The sequence below is a fragment of the Desarmillaria tabescens genome (genome assembly GCF_030435595.1).
Source record: "Desarmillaria tabescens strain CCBAS 213 chromosome Unknown EV420scaffold_10, whole genome shotgun sequence".
Taxonomy (NCBI): domain Eukaryota; kingdom Fungi; phylum Basidiomycota; class Agaricomycetes; order Agaricales; family Physalacriaceae; genus Desarmillaria; species Desarmillaria tabescens.
Window position 1 is genome coordinate 867,767 of NW_026848309.1, and position 18,160 is coordinate 885,926.

At 50.7% G+C, this 18,160-nt stretch overlaps 7 protein-coding genes across 7 annotated transcripts; 2 read left to right on the forward strand and 5 right to left on the reverse strand.

Moving 5' to 3' along the window:
* The first annotated feature begins 224 nt into the window (after nt 1-224).
* On the forward strand, nt 225-1,685 carry EV420DRAFT_1527798 (Deoxyhypusine synthase). The gene is made up of 6 exons (XM_060472473.1): nt 225-439; nt 491-964; nt 1,026-1,235; nt 1,286-1,315; nt 1,365-1,460; nt 1,516-1,685. Exons 1-6 carry the CDS (start codon nt 251-253, stop codon nt 1,591-1,593), a joined length of 1,077 nt encoding a protein of 358 aa, XP_060333627.1. The 5' UTR covers nt 225-250; the 3' UTR covers nt 1,594-1,685.
* Nucleotides 1,686-2,437: 752 nt separating this feature from the next.
* On the reverse strand, nt 2,438-4,916 carry EV420DRAFT_1477607 (uncharacterized protein; the record flags this gene model as incomplete). The annotated part of the gene is made up of 4 exons (XM_060469436.1): nt 2,438-2,542; nt 2,608-2,697; nt 3,050-4,704; nt 4,784-4,916. 4 exons carry the CDS (start codon nt 4,914-4,916, stop codon nt 2,438-2,440), a joined length of 1,983 nt encoding a protein of 660 aa, XP_060333628.1.
* A 1,287-nt stretch (nt 4,917-6,203) lies between these two features.
* EV420DRAFT_135179 (uncharacterized protein) lies at nt 6,204-8,367 on the forward strand. The gene is made up of 2 exons (XM_060468966.1): nt 6,204-6,804; nt 6,859-8,367. Exons 1-2 carry the CDS (start codon nt 6,293-6,295, stop codon nt 7,997-7,999), a joined length of 1,653 nt encoding a protein of 550 aa, XP_060333629.1. The 5' UTR covers nt 6,204-6,292; the 3' UTR covers nt 8,000-8,367.
* A 1-nt stretch (nt 8,368) lies between these two features.
* Nucleotides 8,369-10,107, reverse strand: EV420DRAFT_135048 (uncharacterized protein). Its single transcript, XM_060468964.1, has 13 exons — nt 9,883-10,107; nt 9,820-9,826; nt 9,749-9,766; nt 9,655-9,699; nt 9,577-9,601; nt 9,514-9,526; nt 9,428-9,463; nt 9,330-9,379; nt 9,237-9,275; nt 9,105-9,187; nt 9,022-9,060; nt 8,880-8,971; nt 8,369-8,827 (listed from the first exon to the last, which is right to left on the reverse strand). The coding sequence occupies exons 1-13, from the start codon at nt 9,946-9,948 to the stop codon at nt 8,636-8,638; spliced, it is 705 nt and encodes a 234-aa protein (XP_060333630.1). The 5' UTR covers nt 9,949-10,107; the 3' UTR covers nt 8,369-8,635.
* Nucleotides 10,108-10,301: 194 nt separating this feature from the next.
* Nucleotides 10,302-11,652, reverse strand: EV420DRAFT_1527819 (uncharacterized protein). The gene is made up of 4 exons (XM_060472474.1): nt 11,110-11,652; nt 11,012-11,054; nt 10,615-10,956; nt 10,302-10,560 (listed from the first exon to the last, which is right to left on the reverse strand). Exons 1-4 carry the CDS (start codon nt 11,593-11,595, stop codon nt 10,550-10,552), a joined length of 882 nt encoding a protein of 293 aa, XP_060333631.1. The 5' UTR covers nt 11,596-11,652; the 3' UTR covers nt 10,302-10,549.
* A 370-nt stretch (nt 11,653-12,022) lies between these two features.
* Nucleotides 12,023-13,526, reverse strand: EV420DRAFT_1527822 (uncharacterized protein). Its single transcript, XM_060472475.1, has 3 exons — nt 12,895-13,526; nt 12,785-12,839; nt 12,023-12,726 (listed from the first exon to the last, which is right to left on the reverse strand). The coding sequence occupies exons 1-3, from the start codon at nt 13,393-13,395 to the stop codon at nt 12,335-12,337; spliced, it is 948 nt and encodes a 315-aa protein (XP_060333632.1). The 5' UTR covers nt 13,396-13,526; the 3' UTR covers nt 12,023-12,334.
* Nucleotides 13,527-13,736: 210 nt separating this feature from the next.
* EV420DRAFT_135223 (uncharacterized protein) lies at nt 13,737-17,913 on the reverse strand. The gene is made up of 3 exons (XM_060468967.1): nt 16,388-17,913; nt 14,933-16,330; nt 13,737-14,878 (listed from the first exon to the last, which is right to left on the reverse strand). The coding sequence occupies exons 1-3, from the start codon at nt 17,831-17,833 to the stop codon at nt 14,066-14,068; spliced, it is 3,657 nt and encodes a 1,218-aa protein (XP_060333633.1). The 5' UTR covers nt 17,834-17,913; the 3' UTR covers nt 13,737-14,065.
* Nucleotides 17,914-18,160: the final 247 nt, after the last annotated feature.

Here is an 18,160-nt window from a genome sequence, read left to right on the forward strand (position 1 = left end):
TCAACAGGCGGGGGTGTGCTGGTAGACGCCTGTGCATCTACAGGAGGGGACACGGGTAGCGGAACGCTCTCTGGTGCAAAGGTGCTCTCCTCCATGCCGAGAAGTATGGAAGTCATCGTCGCCGTCGTCGTCTCCGATGACGAGGCGGATATGTGTGAGCGACCCGGTGGTCGTGTAAGTCGCGAAAGCGGCGAATAATAATGTCACACATGTGACGTGTATTTTTCTTGCCTTTTCTTTATTTTACCCCATGTCCATTCCGTCTGGAGCTTCGGCAGCTGTTCTACAGCCTTCCGATCCCGTTCCAGATACAGCTGTATCCGTGGAAGGTCCTAACTTTGATAATCCACTCTCCCTCCAAGAAATCATCGGTAGCTATGAACGAATCGGGTTTCAGGCCAACAGTTTAGGTCGGGCCATCGATATCGTCAACAAAATGGTACGAAAGAGGTTTGTATCTATTGGAAAACTCTCTTATATATGTCCACAGCGTAAATGGCGTCTCTCTGATGAACCAGTAGCTGACGATGAGTCAGAAGAGTACAAATCCTTCGAAGCTCGTAGTCAAGTACATTGCAACGTATTTCTGGGCTACACCTCCAACCTCATCTCCTCCGGACTCCGAGAAATCATACTCCATCTTGTCAAACACAAGCACGTCTCCGCTCTTGTCACCACAGCCGGCGGAATCGAAGAAGACTTTATCAAATGCCTTGGCAAGACATACCTCGCTGATTTCAACCTCGATGGTGCCGATCTACGTAGACGAGGCATGAACCGTATCGGCAACCTCGTCGTGCCAAACGATAATTATTGCAAGTTTGAAGATTGGCTTATGCCGATTCTTGACTCCATGCTTGTCGAACAGAAGGAACACGGGAAGATCTGGTCACCGAGTACCTTCATTCGACGGCTGGGCAAGGAGATAAACAACGAGGAATCTGTGTACTATTGGGCTTACAAAGTGAATATAGTGGCTTTTTCGTTATCCTGATTGGCATTCTCAGTGCTCGGTTTCGGTTCAGAACGACATACCGGTGTTTTGTCCTGCCTTGACTGATGGCTCCATAGGAGACATGATATACTTCCACTCCTTCAAGAATCCAGGACTGATAGTCGATATTGTGCAAGATATCCGTGAGTTGAATGAGCTCTCAAGGAAGTCTAGAAAAGCAGGAATGATTATCCTTGGCGGCGGAGTTTGCAAGCACCAGATAGCTAACGCGATGCTGATAGTGAGTGTTTTGCCTTCACTGCTACATCTTCTTGTCATTAGGATTTCTAGCGTAATGGTGCGGATTACTCCGTTTACATCGTGAGTCAATCTCTTTGGAACCCTAACTTTGTACTGACACGTATGCCAGAACACCGGACAAGAATTCGACGGATCAGACTCTGGAGCTCGCCCAGACGAAGCCATCTCTTGGGGAAAAATTCGCGCAGGATCGGAATCTGTCAAGGTGCGCGCCAACAGGACAGGAAACAAAGTTGACCTCATAACATTTTATCGCGCAGGTGTTTGCAGATGCGACACTGGTCTTCCCTCTCCTCGTAGCAGCCACTTTTGCTCGAGATGCCAACGCAAAACAGTGATATGTAAAGAAATCGCACGATACAAATATTCGCTGCGTGTAGAGAAGACGACTATAGCCAATAATGTATTCGTTCTTGTGCAGTACTAAAACGTATTAATATACCGATCATCTGCAAGAAATCGCACGATCGACTCGTATATGCATGATGGATTCCCTTCCTTCCTTCCTTGGATCATTTCGTAAAATATGGGACGGAATTGGAAACGCCACAAGATGGTGTGACTATACCAAGGTCCTGATGTAGCGACGAGGATGACTGTGTCTTGGGGATTGACAGTGAATAGGAGCAGGTCCTGTCGAATAAGTTGATTGCGCGCGTGGGTACCACTTTGTCACCACTTGTCGCTACAAACATCAAGTGCACCTTCTCACTACATTACCTATAGCATGCCACCTACTGAAGACCGACGTGTACGTGGCTACTCCTTGAAAGATCCTGCTCTCCTCGCATATGGCCTAAAGAAAGGCTGGGGCACCGACAAGACCGCTTTCGAACGGGTCGATACCATAGTCAACACCGCCGTGAAGCCAGTGCCGAGGTCAACCTATTCCTTGCTGTGGCTAGCATGGATCCCAACAACTATTTCCTTTGCCTGCCGAAGACGATCCTGACTTTATCGAGCTGAAAAAGTTGCTCAAGGCTACGAAAACCGCGAATGGAAGGAGAGGATATGAGGTCTTGCTGTTGATTCCTTCAAAGATCAATACATGCACAAATCCGATTGAAAGGTCGACCGATATGCATATAATAGGATGGATCATTTTACAGTTTGTGTGCCAGCTATCCCAAGAATCGTGTTGTACGTCATAGTTCCGAAGAATCATTCCGACAGAGTTTTCTTTTACTTGTACTGGACAGGATCTATGTTCATTTGAACGTGTGAACGAGCATTACCTCCATGAAGGCGAAGACCAGCATGCGCCGCTACCGTCTGTTCATGCCAATCCTGAGTCAACCAAGTCCATCAGCTCCTATTCGAGTTTTCTGGTTCTCGAATGGCTTGCCGCGGACCGTGAACGACATGGGATGACGGTTCTTTTGAGGTGTCGCAAACGTTATCGACGATTGAATACCCTTCACAGACTCGGAACGTTCAGAGGCCTGCTTCGCGCCATCAATGCTTCAAAACAAGATGTCTTTGTCTGCTGTTACGTTCAAGCTTCATCTACTGTCATCTTCGAGCTGCTTTGCCTTGCCCGAAGTAGACGGCCTCGGTCTGGCTCGACATTTTCCAACTCTCTATTAGATCCACTCGGTGGTGCTCTGTACTTTTTCCGTGTCCGAGACGCTTCTCTACCTCTCTTGGTTAGTTTTGACGAGTACGTCCTCCTTATGAGTCGACATTCGTCCAATGCTACTATGACACCACCACGTGATTATCATCAGATACGCGTACTCAGACTCTTAGAGTCTTCGCCTACAAGCATTATACTCCGTAACTTTAAGCACGTACTAACGAATGACCAACCCCAACCCTTCCTTCCTTCCTTCGACTCGCCTCCAACACAACCACAGCACGGTCCTCCTCTTCTCTCCTTTCGATCTTCTCAATCCTCACCTCCTCCAACTTCTCAGCCCTCGCCTGTACAACACCCTCCCATATCTCCCTATCAATTTCAAAATCCACCCCACCACCACCACTCAAATACAACGTCCTCAAATCCGGAACAATCCCCTCCTCCCCCAGACCGGGTATCACACCCAAATTCACATTAACCAGCCTCAAATCCCTCAGCCCCGGCGCCGCCCGGAGCACAGAACCCAAATCCTCCTCCACAACCTCCCCATGCTCGAAATACAGCTCCTCAAGTGGAGCCCTTGACCTCTCCACAACCCGGCGAAGCGCACCAAACGTCTGCTCCCTCTCGAGCTCAACAAGTCCCACCTGACACACAACCCTCAGGCTCTCTAGGACAGGCAACGTCAGACGGTCTAATATCTGGTGGATCGCCTTGGTGCCTCCGCTGGTGTACGGCCAGGACGAGAGACTCAGAGAGCGAAGCCGTGTGCATATGACGGGAAACGACTTTCCGCTAAACACGCCGTCGGCACAGTTGACCTCACACCGCAAGTCGCATTCTACCAGCTGGGGCTGCGACATGATGGACAGCAGGTGAATGCACGTGTCGGGCCCAGGATCAGCCCAGTCATCCAGGAGGTGGTCACTCTTGTATCTGGTTATCTGGTGCCACGGCAGTGCGAACGAGGATACGGGGTCCCGGATATTCATCGCCTCCACGACGTGCAAGTTGGGGGAAGAGTCAAATAGGTTGAGGTTATTGTACCTGCTGATCTCTTCCGCGTCTGTAGAGAGCAGGGAGAGTTTCCTGAGCGAAGGCAGCGCCAGGCGCACCGTCGGTACAGTAGAGAATATCGCTGCAGAAAGCAGAAGATGCAGCTCGCGTACCCTGCTCGCCACGGACAAGAGGAGCGTCACGAGTGGTGGGGGAAGTTTATCGAAACTAGACTGGTTCGATATATCGGTGATGGAAAGGGACAATGGACAAAGCCTGGAACGGCTGAACTGGTGGGTAAGACATCGTACGTATGCATACCCGTCTTCTTTAAAGTTGTCATCTGTGATAGTGATGTTGATGTATGACCACAGTTCCGGGAACGACACCGACACCATTCGCCACTGCCTGCATACCTGCTCGATAGACCACATCGGGCTCTCAGAGAGCTCGATATCCCACCATTCGCTCTCGCTTGTAGACGGGGTCCGTTTGATGGGAAACATGATTGTTTCCAGAAAGATGAGTGAGAGCACTTCGGGTGGAAGCCGTCGGACAGGGCTCAGCAAACGCTTCTTTTCCCGAATAGCTTGCGAGACCCGCTCGCGTTCGCGCTCTAGAGCCGAGATTTTGTCGTCTACCATGGACACTTGAGCAAGCAGGTCCTGGCGGTATGATTTGAAGTGGCTGACTTGAGTTTGGAGCGCAGAGACGCGCCGGGTTTGTTCCGCAATGAGGGCACGAATGGCATCAGACTCGGCAGGTAAAGGCGGGTCATTAGAATTGACTATACGAGTGAAAGCCGGGCTTGGGAGAGGTTCGTCGTTTGTAAAGACGCTGATGCTGCCTGAAGCGTGGTTTGGGCAAGCACATCCTGGGCAAGGAGTCCAGAACATTATGTTTCTGAATTTCAAAGTATTAGCTTTGAATCTGAACATGAATGGCGCGCGCACCGTAACGAGTCGTGGGACGATGCTCGCGGGAGGGTGATGAAAGGACGGAAAGTCTGTTTTCTGTAATTTGCGAAGATAGGGGTTGATTGGTCAGCGGGCGTGGGAGGCACGTGGAGCCGTTAGCCGCCGGCATGATGATAGCTCGGCGTCATGACCGAGTCAATGAGGAGGAATGGAATCGATCTACATAGATTGGCGAGTCAGGGCTTGGATGTATGATGATTACCAGCAGTCGTATCAAGATGTAGGTCCGACTTGCAAGGGCATGTGTGATGGATTTGAACAGATATGCATGATCGTGAGACGCCCAGGATGACTGATCATTTGTGAGGAGAATATGGGGGGTTAGGCGAGGAGTTTATAGTTCACCGAGCAGTGCTTATACAAGGTACTCGAAGATGAAACTGCACAAGTGTTGAAAAGACCAAGTGATGCGCCACAGGCATCTCGGAGTTGCGAGTTAGCCCACATGCGAGTTGAACGTTGAAGACTCGCTGACGTCCGTGAGCGCTGTTAAGTACGTATTAGTGGATGGAAAGAATATTAATGACACTTGACGTGACGAAGGGGGTTTTGCTGGAGTTTGATGAGCACTGATTGAGCCAGAGGTGGATTGTGTTGGATTTAGCGCTCGGACGAAACATAGCGACTAGATCCGAGTCGCTAAGGACATTCCAAGGTGGGTGCTGATACCCAGAATCAGCGTTTAATGTTCGATTAGCGTCCATAAACGATCGGAGACGTCGATAAATTTGGGACCGGTTATCACCCTCTGTGTATGTATGTCAATAACCACCGTGCTAGGCGGTGCATATAATGTTGATACCGAAAATCGCGACGCCAAGGTCAGGTGCAGATGTGACGGCTCCGGTGGTCGTGTGCGCGTCGACAGACAAAGTGAAGGCTTGGCGGAAATTCGGAAGGCATGTGTTGAAACGCGGCTGCCAGACATGGGCTATGCTGAAAAAGTCGCAGTTGAGCGACTAGTCACCGATGATTTTCTTGAATTAATCCGGTAGAGGAAAGGCGGGAGATGGAGGTTTCCTAGGCACGGAGGCTGTCTGCTAACTGCGGCACCGTCTGGCTGCGATCATGTTTTTAGGAAGGAGAATACGTGTTCATTCTTGTTTGGCGTGCTTGGTAGCAAGACACTGTGAATGGGAATGGAACCCGAATAGGACGGGTTTCATGGAAAGCGGAGATAAGGGCAGATAGCATGGCCAAAAAGCTGGGCTATATGTTTATTGCGAAGCGATGGACATGTACGGTGTGTATTGCGCTGACCATACGAATATCGGAGGCTGTGGGAAGCTAGGACTTATGTCGTAAAAATAGACCAACAACGTGACCGAAAGGGGCAAGCGGTCGAGATCTCCTTGTGTTGCAAAGATCTGGGACCGGCTGTCCTTATAACGATGAAGGAAGCAGGGCAGGATGAGTTTGCATCTTCGTCCAGTATGTGCCATGTTCTATCGTCGATTCTCGCACTGACCCTTAGCAGGACGGCCTATGCTCGCTCGGCAGGACACTGACAACCTGCTTAGTTACTACGAGTCGCCGCTCGCAGACAAGGGACCGGTACCTCTATCAGCATCGTCATCGCAGTACTCATCATCAGACTCGAGTTGCAGCCAGTATTCGAAAGAGTCGCCAGTCGCGTCGCCACACAGAACCGAACAAACTGCGGACCGGCAACAGATGGCCGCCGCCATCATGACCGCCGACATGGCCCAACACAACAGATCTCAGTCTGACGCCCACGATATCCCGCCCTCGTCTATGCCAGCGCCCAAGCGGAGGTCATCCACTGACAGCAGCATAGTCACTTTCTCACCCGACAACCCCGCTTCGTATCTCAACTACCAGCCCGGCATACATGCAACAGCAGGTCCATTGCCTCCACCGCCAAGACTGGATCCACCACCACCGCGTTCAGCACGGCGGAGAGGAGACATTGAAGCAGTGAAACAGGCACTGCAGCTACCTCCATCTGTCTCTGCAGCCTTGTCGAAGCGGGCACCGTAAGCTTGTCTCTCTTTCTTCCTGTCACCATTGATCTCACCTATTATTGACAGTCGACCAACATCACCCACGGTACACGCGACCAAATCCATCCATCGACGAGAGGGCGCGTCAGACACAGAGTCATCCCGCTCACATCGAACACCGCCACCCCCACAGCCAGACGTTGTCATTCAGCCACCTCCGCGCAACGACAGCCTCCCAGAAGACCGCGAATGGGTCAGCGTCACCCCCCCGCCCTCAAAGAAGCGCGTATCCGCAGAACTCTCCATCTCATCCGGCGAAGAGCTCCCGCCCACCCCAAGTCCTCCTCCAAAGTCCCTCCGCAACAGTCTCACCCGCGGTCTCCGCCGCATGTCCCTTCCCCGAACACCCAGCCGCACCCCGTCCCCGCCCCAGCTATCCCCCCTCTCCCGTCCAAAGATCAAAGCTCTCTACCCCTCCGCCATGTACTGCTCAGAGCTCTCCGCCAAACTCACCACCCTCGAGCGCTGTGCTCTCTACACCGCCAAGATCAACGAACTCGCCCTCTACGACTGCGGTCTCAGTGACTGGCTCTTTGAAGCACGCATCAGAAACTCACCCGGCCCGTCCCCTGCCTTTACGCCGAAACCTCGGAATACATCTCACGGCAGCGAGGCTAGCGAAGCCACCTTCCCTGTCCGTCCAGATGCTGGTGTCGCGACGGATTTATCCTCACCCACGACGCCAAATAGTAGCGTCATCCTTCCATACCCGACCCTTGCACCCCGAACGACGTCCTCAGTAAAGAGCGGCTTCTTCGCGTCTCTAGGTCGCAAAGCCAGTGTCAGTCGCACAACAACAGGTCCTCAGCCACCTCGCCAGCAGGCTCATCATCCAATACCCAATCGTACTGTCCTCACAAAGCGTCCCACCATCTCTCCCACTGTTCCAGGTGGTCCTAGAGCAAAACGCATGTCCAGGAGCCATACCATGATGCTCAGCCCTTCCACTACCAGCAGTCATACCATGGAAGATGTCAGCGAGTCAGATACAAAGCCTACTACCCAGGATGACCCCGAGTTTGAGAGGCAGCTCGATAAACTTGCTGTCTTGCTCCCCCATGCAGAACGCGATGTTCTTGCCGGTTACCTCCGGCGCTCAGGACAAGATATGATTGCTATTGGCTTGTATCTCGATGATGAGAAAATGGGCAGGATACGCAGACCCTGACTTTTTCTCTTTGCTTTTTGCTTTCGTTGCATGAACTCTCTACTACCCCATTGTATACTAAATCTGTCGCATTATATCATCTCTTCCAGAGTGGTTCATTATTCGCATCCAAGAATACACCTTCCAAGTCTAATATTACACTGTATCCCAATCCTGAAAGCAAGACAACACTGACTATTTTCACCGTCCAATAACCGCAGGTCTAAATGTTCCCGATCTTCTCATGTTCGAATTCGCCGGGAATACTTCTCCACTCGTTGGCAACGTTACTCAAATCCCAGAAATGTACTCACCGCGTTGCTGCTGCTGCTGAATAGGTGCCGTACCCCAGCCCGGCCCTGTGTTTCGTCGTTTCCCACCACTCCCATTTCCACTCATACCCAACAAATTCTCCACCTCATACAAACTGCTCCCATCTGACCGCTCAGAAACACTCCCAGAGGTTTGTCGATATTGCTGTGCATGCGCAACAGGGAGCGGCTGACGGTGTGACATTCGTTGACCCGCCCCACCTGGCTGCACCCAGCCATCGTTCCCGTTCCGTACAAACCCTCCACCTTGTGCGCCGCGGTTAACGAGTGGGGTCCTCTGGATCTATGAATAGTGTACAGTGGCGGAGAACAAATATGGGAGAATTCATACCCCATTCGCTTCCATACCATCCACCACAGCCCCAACACCGAATGCCCTCAGCGGCTGTCGAGCTTTCGGCTCACCTTGTCCTGGAAAAGAAGAACTACTCGGGTTAACCGATTCACTCCCTGACGGCTGCTGCCCAGTCAGATTTGGGGCCAGAAGAACTTTGCGTTTCATCTTGTCATGTTGCGCCTGAAAGCAATCGAGCATCTGGTGAGGAAAAGCGCAGATAACGGAAACGAACCTTCAACTTCTGGTATTCTCGATCTCGATCCCTCGATGCCTCTTGTAGCTCTCGCACTTTTCGTCGCTCCAATTCCACATCACGCTCTAGTTCTTTTTTCACAGAGTTAGTAAGAGATCTAGGGTGCTCAACGGTGGCGCACCGGCAATCTTGTTCTTCAATAACGAAATCTCGCTATTGGCTAGAAGGCGATGAATGAACAAACGGATCCATGAAACAGGGTACCTTCTCTAACGACGCTATCAAGTTGCTTTTGAATTTGAGTATTCTTGTCCGTGAGATTTCGTACGACTGCTTGTTGGAAGGAGCTGGACATGTATGCGCATCAGCGGAAGTGGGTCCTTGAATGATAATCACCTTTCTTGATATATCTGGTACTGCCAGAAAGATATCGCACTATCGTTTCTTAAAAGTCAAACAAATGTAGAATCGCGATACCGGATCACGCACCGAGAACAGATCTCGAGAATAATCGATGGCGTTAAACCCGATAGGACAGACTAAAGGAAACATGAGATAAAAAGTCGTTATATGCGCTTCATATGTACCGTTTTGTAGTCATTCGATGGGTGCAGGGAGCAGACCTGAGCTCTGCTTCGATTGATGTTGATTGCGCCAAGACGAAGAGACGCACCACGACGTCGTCCCTGTATCCAGGTGAGTAGGGGTGTAATTGATGTGAATGAGCGATACCGACGGTTCAGTCAGGGTCGCTTCACATGCTTCGAGGATATGTTAGAAAAGAAGAGAAGAGGAAGGGCGGAAGGCCAAGCACCTGGGCATAAACGCGCCGCGTTGAATAACTCATTTGCACATTCCACTACCCTCATCGCATCAGTTTCAAATGATATAGAAGTGATCCTTCGTACCGCAGAAGATGTGAGAGCCTCGTTCCTTCTCTGTCAGACCTTCGGGCCCTTCTACCAGAAGAAGAGCTCACATGTGGTCTGGGTGGCGGTTCAGCAGAAGGACCTTGGGCGAGATGATACTGAAGGGTGCTCACCACAACAGCTTTGTCCGTGAGCGATTTACGACAGGTCAGTCGGTTGCACTTCAGGTCAGTGTCCATTCGACGGCGGCCCGTGGGTGGTGATGGTGGTCGGGAAAGAGATGGATATGACGAAATGACGCGTTTCGAGTGTCACGTGGTGGTGTTTTTCTCCCCCATGGTTTTATCTTGGTTTTTTTTGTCTTTTTTGTCTGTTTCGAAACCCAACTTGTATTCTATTCCTCCTTGGAGTTCTCTTTGATTCTATAGGCGAACGACTTGAGACTGCGGTGATGTCTGGCACGCATGTACCGGCAGCACCAATATTAATTACCAGCCTACTATTAGATGGCTCAAAGGAATACCGTGGCCTGCAAGCCAACCCCTGATGCGTATTCAATTACAAAGACCCAGCGCAAGCATCTAAATATTTAAACCGATATCTCAGAAGTTTGGAGATTGCCAATGGTACTGGCCGTGATCGATGATACTACCGATCCTCGCGTCACGTAGACGAATGTCTAGTTGGAAAGAAACAACCAGCATACAGGCATATTTCTCATAACGAAATGATTCCCTAAAGCTACAAATCCGACTATCCCATCTAATATCATATATCTGTTCTACATAATCATGCATGCTGCTGAATTATTCTTAAATCTCTGTAGGTGTACTACCCAGTTTAGCTTGGCTCTAATGAGTGTAATCAACGAAGACATTAGGGAATCTAGCGGTGGTCTAACTCACGTCGAACACGCTTTGAAGGAGAATTCGAGTTCTCCGTCTGGACAGAGCGAGGTCTCTTGACCGGAGAGGGCAGAACCATCGCCGGAACAGGCAAGATGCTCATATTGTCAATATAGGCAACGTACACATCCTCTTTCTTGATGCACCAATGGCAGAGATTGAACCTTACTTCGACTGTTGCACCAATCAAAGAGCTGGAACACAGCTCGGGGTGGACAAGCTTATCCTTAGAGTCGTACAGAGGAAGAGGATCGACGACATGGGTCGTCTTCATATCTTGCAGCGCTTGCTCAGCTGCAATGCTATTCACTGGCCAGTTTTCCATAGTCCAAGAATGCCGGCCTGCAAGTACTACTAGTCAAAAATCGACCATACGGTCACATCAATTGACACTTACCTCTGGTGCTCGCTCGAGTACGCATCCCTCCCTCTCCTGCCCTCTTCTCCCACATCAAGTCAGAACGTGTGTCTAAGGAGGGTTGACACGTCACCCACCTTGAAAAGGACGTGCTGAAACTTGAGTTTAAGCCCGCTCTTATCCACCGGATCGCCAATCTCAACAGGAACCAACACTCCTTTCTTCTTGTTTCCTGGAGAGGCGATCATATTCCTGATGGACTCAAGATTCTCGATGACGTGCTCAAAATCGTCACGGAATACGCCAGACCCGGGTATTGCCCCGGTGCAGGCGAGCTTCATGTCTGCAAGGCTCTTAGTATATTGAGTGGGACCATTCCAGTTCCCATCGGAGTTAACCCAGCAGCCCTGGGCCGTTATGTGGAATACTGCGAGCAGAACAGCATGCGAAGGCGCCTCGTGGCTAGTGTCGGCAAGGACGTGACCACTTCCGTCATCCATGGGCAGCCATTTGAGGTTATGCATAGACAGACCGGACGGGTTCCCGAGGTAGATGCCCTCGTTTGAGGGAGATTCTAGGTAGGACTGACGCAAGGCGTCATAGTTGATTGGTCTTTGAGGCATGAGACACGATGTGACGATGACCGTAGGAGGCAAGTTTGCTGCTATTTGGAATTCTTCTCTCCTGGAATTGGATCCAAACATGACGGTACAAGCATGAAGCACCGCCTCGGATATTTACTTACGCCTAGAGCGTCAAATATGCCATTGCTATTGGCTTCTCGAGAAATCGCATTGACAGGCTGTTCACTTCAAGTTCAGCTCGGATCATGATGCCGATGTCCGCCGGGAGCACTGGCAGCTCCGAGTAGGGAACAAGAAAGTCAGTCTGAACACTGCAGGAACCAGAATATGACATACGATACTGTCGTATCATATATAAGTCGAAGAGGGAAGGAGGAAGCAACGTAGTATAGGAAAGAGGTTTCATAATGAAATACAGTGATCGACTCTAGACTGGGTGATCGAGTAAGAAAAAGCTGCCGCGGCCATATATTTGATTTTGAAGTTTGCTGATCAGATGTAAGGCCACATACCTCTGTATTCGCGCATTATGCATTATGGCTTACAGCATGTTCCCATCTGCGGAATCATTCATTCACTGTAATAAGTATTATTGTCGAATGAACAATTTCATTCAAGGCACACATTCAGTACTAGTCCTACAAGTTTGAAGCCATGAACATATCATACAATTCACATATCACTACATATTTCTTGTAAATGAGAGATCATAGCCAAGACCAGAAAACACCAAGCAGACTGAGCATAGTTGTCCTCGTAGTGAGCCAGTAATAGGATATCAAGCCCTTGCATCAGGAATAGAACCCAGCTTCATACGCTTGGAAGGAGAGCACGGGTGTTCAGCGTCAACGCGAGGGCGCTTCCTTACGGGTGAAGGGAGCGCCATTGCGGGAACCGGCAGCAGACACATATCCTGGATATGAGCAGAGAAGACTTCCTCGTCGGTCTTCTTAAGACGCCAATGAGTCAGCTGGAACCGTACTTCAACAATTGCCTCGCTTAAACATCTGCAGTAGTCCTGAGGCTGTACGAGTTTACTGCGATCTGACTCGAAGGAGGGTAGTTTATACAAAAGAAGAGGAATGACGTCGTGAGTGTCCTTCATCTTCGCTAGTGCATTCTTTGCTTTGGGATGGGACGTGGGCCAGTTCTCGATTGTGGGTACAGCATCTACAGTCAGAGGCAGATTTGGATCAGGGCAACACACCAAGAACGCTGTCATACTCACCGCTAGCCTCACCATCCTCAGATTCTGCTGCGTCGTCGTCGTCGTCGTGCTTCTTCTGTCAACATGACCAAAAGTCAGCCAAATCTAGAACAAAGACTGTGATCGCGCACCTCTTGAAAGAGAGCATGCTGTAGTTTGATCTTGAGACCCCCGGATGGGTCCCCACGCTTGACCTCCGCCAATAGGCCTTTCTTCTTTTCACACCCCGCAACAGCGATCATATCCTGGATGCTCTTCAAGTTGTCGATAACGTGCGCATAATCACCACGAAACACCCCGCTGCGAGGTTGCGCTCCCGTGCAGGTCAACTTGACGTCAGCGAAATGTTTCGCAAACTCACGGGGACCTTTCCAATTCCCGTCCGGCATCGTCCAGTTGTCTTCTGACGTTATACGAAGAACCGCAAGCAATGAAGCGGGAGAAGGCACTTCATCCTCGCCAGAGACAGCAAGGACATGTCCATCTGCACCGGCACCTTCCATTGGTAACCACCGAGTTTTACGATGCGCAGTGGGATCACCGAGATAGATTCCGTCTTTGAGAGATGAATTAAAATAGCCCTCTCGCAATCCATCCAAGTTCAGCGGTTGAGAAGGCGCAGCAGAAGGCATGACTCGTAAGGACGTCCTCGAAGATGACGGTAAGGGATAAACCCGGTATGAAGAGATTCGTAAGCACAAAAGGCCTCTGTAGCTTGATTTGAGCAAACCGTCACAAACAATGCTGTAGAGTCAGAACTTATCTATTAAGTATTAGCATTAATATGACCAGCTGACTGCTCTAGCAAACGAACATCTTAGTCAGTGACTCAGTGGCGTCGTTAGTAAAAGTTTTCAGCGTAAAGCCTAGGCAGCAGAAAATGACACTAGGACATCTAGGGAGTTGGGATGTAGTAGGAAGTGTCACCAATTGGTCGTAAATTCGAGTCAACAGGAAACGTTTACTGTGGTGATCGACCGTGTGATCGACAAAAATCAAATCATATTGCAATCTTTTTTGACACGTATGCAATTAAAAAGAGAAAACAGAGAGAAACAGAATGTATGTATGGAGCCTTTGTACAGATGATTCAGACGGACGGGCTGTGCTACACTAGATGCAAAGAAAAAGAAAAAGAAAAAAAATGTAGATGGATGGGTAGGTGTGCAATGCGTAGGTATAAAAAATACAATGCTAGACGACGGACGCGATAATAGACAATTAACGGGAATTATACGTGTATACGACCAAATAGCACAGAAATACCTTTGAAAGGGGAAGAAAAAGGAAAAATCACCCAGTCTATGTCGACAGCGTTCCCACATCCTCCTCGTCGACCCCAAAGATCTCATCAAAAATCTCCCTCCCCTCTACCGACAGTGGCGGCAACTGATAGACATCTTTTGCCGTCTTGATCCGCCGCAGCCTCTCCTCGTTCCATATGCCTTCCAACGTTCCTGCCAGGCTCTTGAGCCCAAATAGGAACCCACGATCCGGCTGCTCCGGGAAATGTGGTGGGAACCGTGCGTATATCAAGCCCGTCTCTGGGTCAACCTCTGCTTGATAGCCCTTGGAACTTGATGACACGTCATGCGGCGGCATGTCCTCCCCTGGTCTAGGATAGGGCAGCCAATCTTTCCCCGTGGTTGTATGTGCAAAGTCCACTATTCGCACGGTGGCCTCCCCACGTTTACGCGTGTATTCACCCACCGGACCACCGAGCAATAAATCTTCGCTGTGTGACCGTCTCAACTGCGGCTTGTCCGAGTCTGCGTCCAACTTGATATAATGCGCGTTTTGTCTTTCAAGCGACTCTCCACGTTTGCTCCGCGAAGAAGGATGTTCCATTGCTGAAAGCCCAAACGCGTCCTGCGACTCTCGGTCCCCGTCATAAATCAGGAGCAGGCTGCAGCCATAGAACCTAAATCCCTTTAGCCGATAAATTATTTTCGCAAGTCCGCAGATCTTCTGGAGCAACACCGGGATCTGGTGGGCTAATAGCCGCTCCCCATCATACAGGAACGAAGCTAGAACCGACGAGAAAGCGTCAGGCTGTACCTCGCGCCCCATATATTTGTCTTGCGTCACGTAGGATTGTGTCACATGGTTCCAAACCTTTGAGAATTGTATTAAACACATATGCGGAAGACAAACTCGCCGCTGACTCACCTGCATACCACAGAGACGCACCCCCAACGTTCTGCTCGTCGTTCGATCGCACTTCTTCCTCTGACTCTTCTTTTTCGCCGGAGTAGCATCCATGCCATACTGGCGGGTCCCCATCTTCAAATCCATCACACACGGCCGCTTCAGCCGCCCTGTCAGGTCTTCCATGAGGATAAAATGATTCTGCCTCGTAAATAACACATCAGTTTCGTTCATCTCTGGAATCGCCCTGTCCGTCAAGGAAGATAATGATAGCGGATGCGGTGGCAGTGATGGGCGCGTATCCAATGACCTGGACCTACTTCGCTTTCTCGAAAGAACTCGGCCGCCCCGCCATTTTTCAAACTTATTCTGGCCCTCGTCAACATCAGGTCTCGCATCATAATCCAGTTCAAATACACCCATGATGTCCTGGTTCTGCTGCTGTTCCAATGCCATAGCCTCTAGCTTCTCAGGACTTGCGATGATCGACTCGCTCTGGGTCCGTCGTATCGGCGCGTTCGCCTCTGTGACTCGAAGCCTCTCGACCTGGCTAAGTAACTTCCTAGCGCGTCGAGTCACGCGCCGGCCCGTCTGTACGTTGTCGCTCTCCGCATCCGCCACATCACCCTCATCCTCGGTACGTGCTCCTGTACCAGCCCATCTTCCTCCCGTCCTTCTCCTAAACCGCCGCAACACCGTACTAAAAACATGGTCCTTGAACTTGGTGTTCACCGTCGTGGATCCAGTGCCGTTAAACCACGGCGAAGTTGAAGGCACCCTGCCAAACCCGTCGTCTTCGTCGGACGCAGCCGATTTGCGCAAAAACTGGCGAGGTGTAGGACTCTCAGCCAGCTTCGGGGGAAATGCACGATTGATCACTTTCGGAGAATTGGCTGGCGTGGGCGCTTCCAAGGACGGCGAGATGTACGGGGGATATTGCGACAGTGGACTAGGTTTAGACCTTGGAATCATCATTCCTTTTCCATCAGTGTTCAAGTCCGGACTCGATGCTGTTCCTCCGAGGTGCTGTCGCTGGAGCTGTCGACTAGCCCACACAGACGATCCTGCCACGTTGGACTGTGACAATGATCTATTTCTCCCTCCACGCAGCATCCATTCAGGAATGATATGCCGATTACGGTCCAAAACCACTTCAGGCATCTCAGCTTCATCGCTATCTGTGTCCCCCTCGCCATATATATCGGGAATGCCCCGAGGTATCTCACTGGCTGACTTGATGAATGGAGGACGCGGGGTATCATCAATGTTGTTTTTCCGGGGAGGGGATGATGATGAACCTTTTGGAACTCGCCGGTAGCTCACCAACATAACACCTAGATAACGCGGGATATATGAAAGCAGTGGCGGTGCCTCTCGCTCAACAGCCTCATAAAAGAGGTTTTCGCGAGAGACAAGAGGCTACGGTAATAAACCCTTGTGAGAATAAAGTTTGAGACCACCATCAAAGGGACTAACCTTACACACCGCCCGTTTCGTAAACTTGTAAATGGCGCTATGTCCACCTACTTGATTACGGAAAGGTCGAAGAGGGATATGTGTCAATGATAAATCCAGATCGGGATTCTCCGCATTCTCTTCAATAGCTACATCTTTGCTCTCTGAAGGCGAGGAGAAAAGCTGCGATCCTCCGGCATGGTTCGAAGATTGAACGAACGTCGACGATAGATCAGGACCATGATATGAGTATGCTGAAGTGGTGGAAGCGCTGGTAGCAACAGACGTAGATTCCCAAGTGGATTCATCTTCTGTCGACCACGGAGAACCGGAGAAAACGTCATTTGGGGTGGTAGGGAATGACAAACTACGCTGTGATTCGTGATGAGGGAGAGAAGGGGACGGTGGCAGAGAAAAATTGGTCGTTATGGGACTGAGGGCTGGTACAGATACAATACCGGTGCTGGAGGGCGGTCGACTAGATGGAGCCTTCGCATGTCGGTCCGAAGGTGAACGTGACGGTGAAGGGGACGGGGGATATATCCGGGAATGTGGCCGGCTGGAAGAACTTGGCGAAGGCTGGTAAGGCGTCGATGTCGAAGAAACAAATACTGACTCCGAGGGCGACTCTATTCGATCGCGTCGCCGTCCTCTCCCATCCATCATACTCATGACTTCTTTTCGCCAGTGCGTGAGATCCGCAATCTTCATCTCTCGAACTGATGGTTTCCTGTCCTTGGTCCGGTAAGACTCGTCTCCAGAGCTGACCACGCTCTCTCTTGTCCTCACCCTCTGCAATGCAGTCGAGCTTCTCTCCCGCCGGAGAGCAGCAGTTTCGCGATCCGGCCATTCCGCACGCTTGACAAACTCAAACTTTGCTTCGGAAACATTGTCTGGCTTGGATGATGAACCTGCCCTTCGTTTACCCGATTCGAGCTTCGACGGTACGTCACTGGACTTGGGTTCGTCAGAGTGGACGTCAGTCTCCTTAAAAAGCCGTAATGATGCCGCGACCTTGCGACCGATACCAGAAGACGAAGCGTGGGGTAAGGTTTGATCTTGGGTTGGGGAAATGGAGGTCGAGGAGGAGCTGGACCGCTGAAACAGGGGACGAGTCCTGGGCGGCGAGCGAGGTTTGGAGGGAGAATCTGGATAGGCAGTGGTCGTCGAAGGTAGCGTCACGGCGCGAACAGCTAACTGTCGAGTTGGAGACTTGCGTGAATTACGGCGAGGTCTGGTCTTTTCGGTCGTATAGCCATCTGAGTCGGTGGCGGCGTCGGAGTGGATCCAAGGGAATTTGGAATTAGCCTGAAGAAGATTGTCGATGACTTCTGAGTCGGTGGGAGACAGGGATGATATTCGGGGCGACGAAGCGGCGGTGACGGATCCGGAACTCGGAGGAGACAAGGGAAAGCGATACTGATGGTGGTGCTGCCTTGAATGCCTGGCATCAGTAGCCGGCCCCATAGACAGAAGAAAGTCGGGAAAGTGGGCACCGATACCAGCGAGAATGTCGTGGTAGAAGGACAAGAATCAGTTGCGCGTAGAAGGACCGACTTGGGAAAAAACCGAGTCAAATTTAAGGAAACAAGGCTACGAGAAGCTACGACTGACGTGAGGGTAGCACGTCAAGAATCGGAACGAGATGAAAGGGTAATTGCGGGCTTCTCTTTGAGGGACGCTTGGCCTCGAAATGGGCCTGGTAATGTCTGATCTTTTTTTACTGGTGCTCGTTCAAAAAGGTAGTGTCGGTGGTAGTGCTTAGTCAGATCCCAGAATGATATCCAGGCACGT

Bases quoted from the DNA above. Each gene is read 5' to 3' on its own strand.
- EV420DRAFT_1527798 (XM_060472473.1), top strand. From the start codon at position 251: ATGTCCATTCCGTCTGGAGCTTCGGCAGCTGTTCTACAGCCTTCCGAT. The intron at 1,316-1,364 runs GTGAGTCAATCT...CACGTATGCCAG, and splicing joins CGGATTACTCCGTTTACATC to AACACCGGACAAGAATTCGA. The intron at 1,461-1,515 runs GTGCGCGCCAAC...TTTATCGCGCAG, and splicing joins CAGGATCGGAATCTGTCAAG to GTGTTTGCAGATGCGACACT.
- EV420DRAFT_135179 (XM_060468966.1), top strand. From the start codon at position 6,293: ATGCTCGCTCGGCAGGACACTGACAACCTGCTTAGTTACTACGAGTCG. The intron at 6,805-6,858 runs GTAAGCTTGTCT...TATTATTGACAG, and splicing joins GCCTTGTCGAAGCGGGCACC to TCGACCAACATCACCCACGG.
- EV420DRAFT_135048 (XM_060468964.1), bottom strand. From the start codon at position 9,948: ATGGACACTGACCTGAAGTGCAACCGACTGACCTGTCGTAAATCGCTC. The intron at 9,276-9,329 runs GTGCGTGATCCG...AAGAAACGATAG, and splicing joins ATTCTCGAGATCTGTTCTCG to TGCGATATCTTTCTGGCAGT. The intron at 9,061-9,104 runs GTACCCTGTTTC...ATCGCCTTCTAG, and splicing joins TGATAGCGTCGTTAGAGAAG to CCAATAGCGAGATTTCGTTA.
- EV420DRAFT_1527819 (XM_060472474.1), bottom strand. From the start codon at position 11,595: ATGCCTCAAAGACCAATCAACTATGACGCCTTGCGTCAGTCCTACCTA. The intron at 11,055-11,109 runs GTGGGTGACGTG...ATGTGGGAGAAG, and splicing joins TTCAGCACGTCCTTTTCAAG to AGGGCAGGAGAGGGAGGGAT. The intron at 10,957-11,011 runs GTAAGTGTCAAT...TAGTACTTGCAG, and splicing joins TACTCGAGCGAGCACCAGAG to GCCGGCATTCTTGGACTATG.
- EV420DRAFT_1527822 (XM_060472475.1), bottom strand. From the start codon at position 13,395: ATGCCTTCTGCTGCGCCTTCTCAACCGCTGAACTTGGATGGATTGCGA. The intron at 12,840-12,894 runs GTGCGCGATCAC...TCATGTTGACAG, and splicing joins AGCATGCTCTCTTTCAAGAG to AAGAAGCACGACGACGACGA. The intron at 12,727-12,784 runs GTGAGTATGACA...CTCTGACTGTAG, and splicing joins TGAGGATGGTGAGGCTAGCG to ATGCTGTACCCACAATCGAG.
- EV420DRAFT_135223 (XM_060468967.1), bottom strand. From the start codon at position 17,833: ATGGGGCCGGCTACTGATGCCAGGCATTCAAGGCAGCACCACCATCAG. The intron at 16,331-16,387 runs GTTAGTCCCTTT...TTATTACCGTAG, and splicing joins CGAAACGGGCGGTGTGTAAG to CCTCTTGTCTCTCGCGAAAA. The intron at 14,879-14,932 runs GTGAGTCAGCGG...CAATTCTCAAAG, and splicing joins TGCGTCTCTGTGGTATGCAG to GTTTGGAACCATGTGACACA.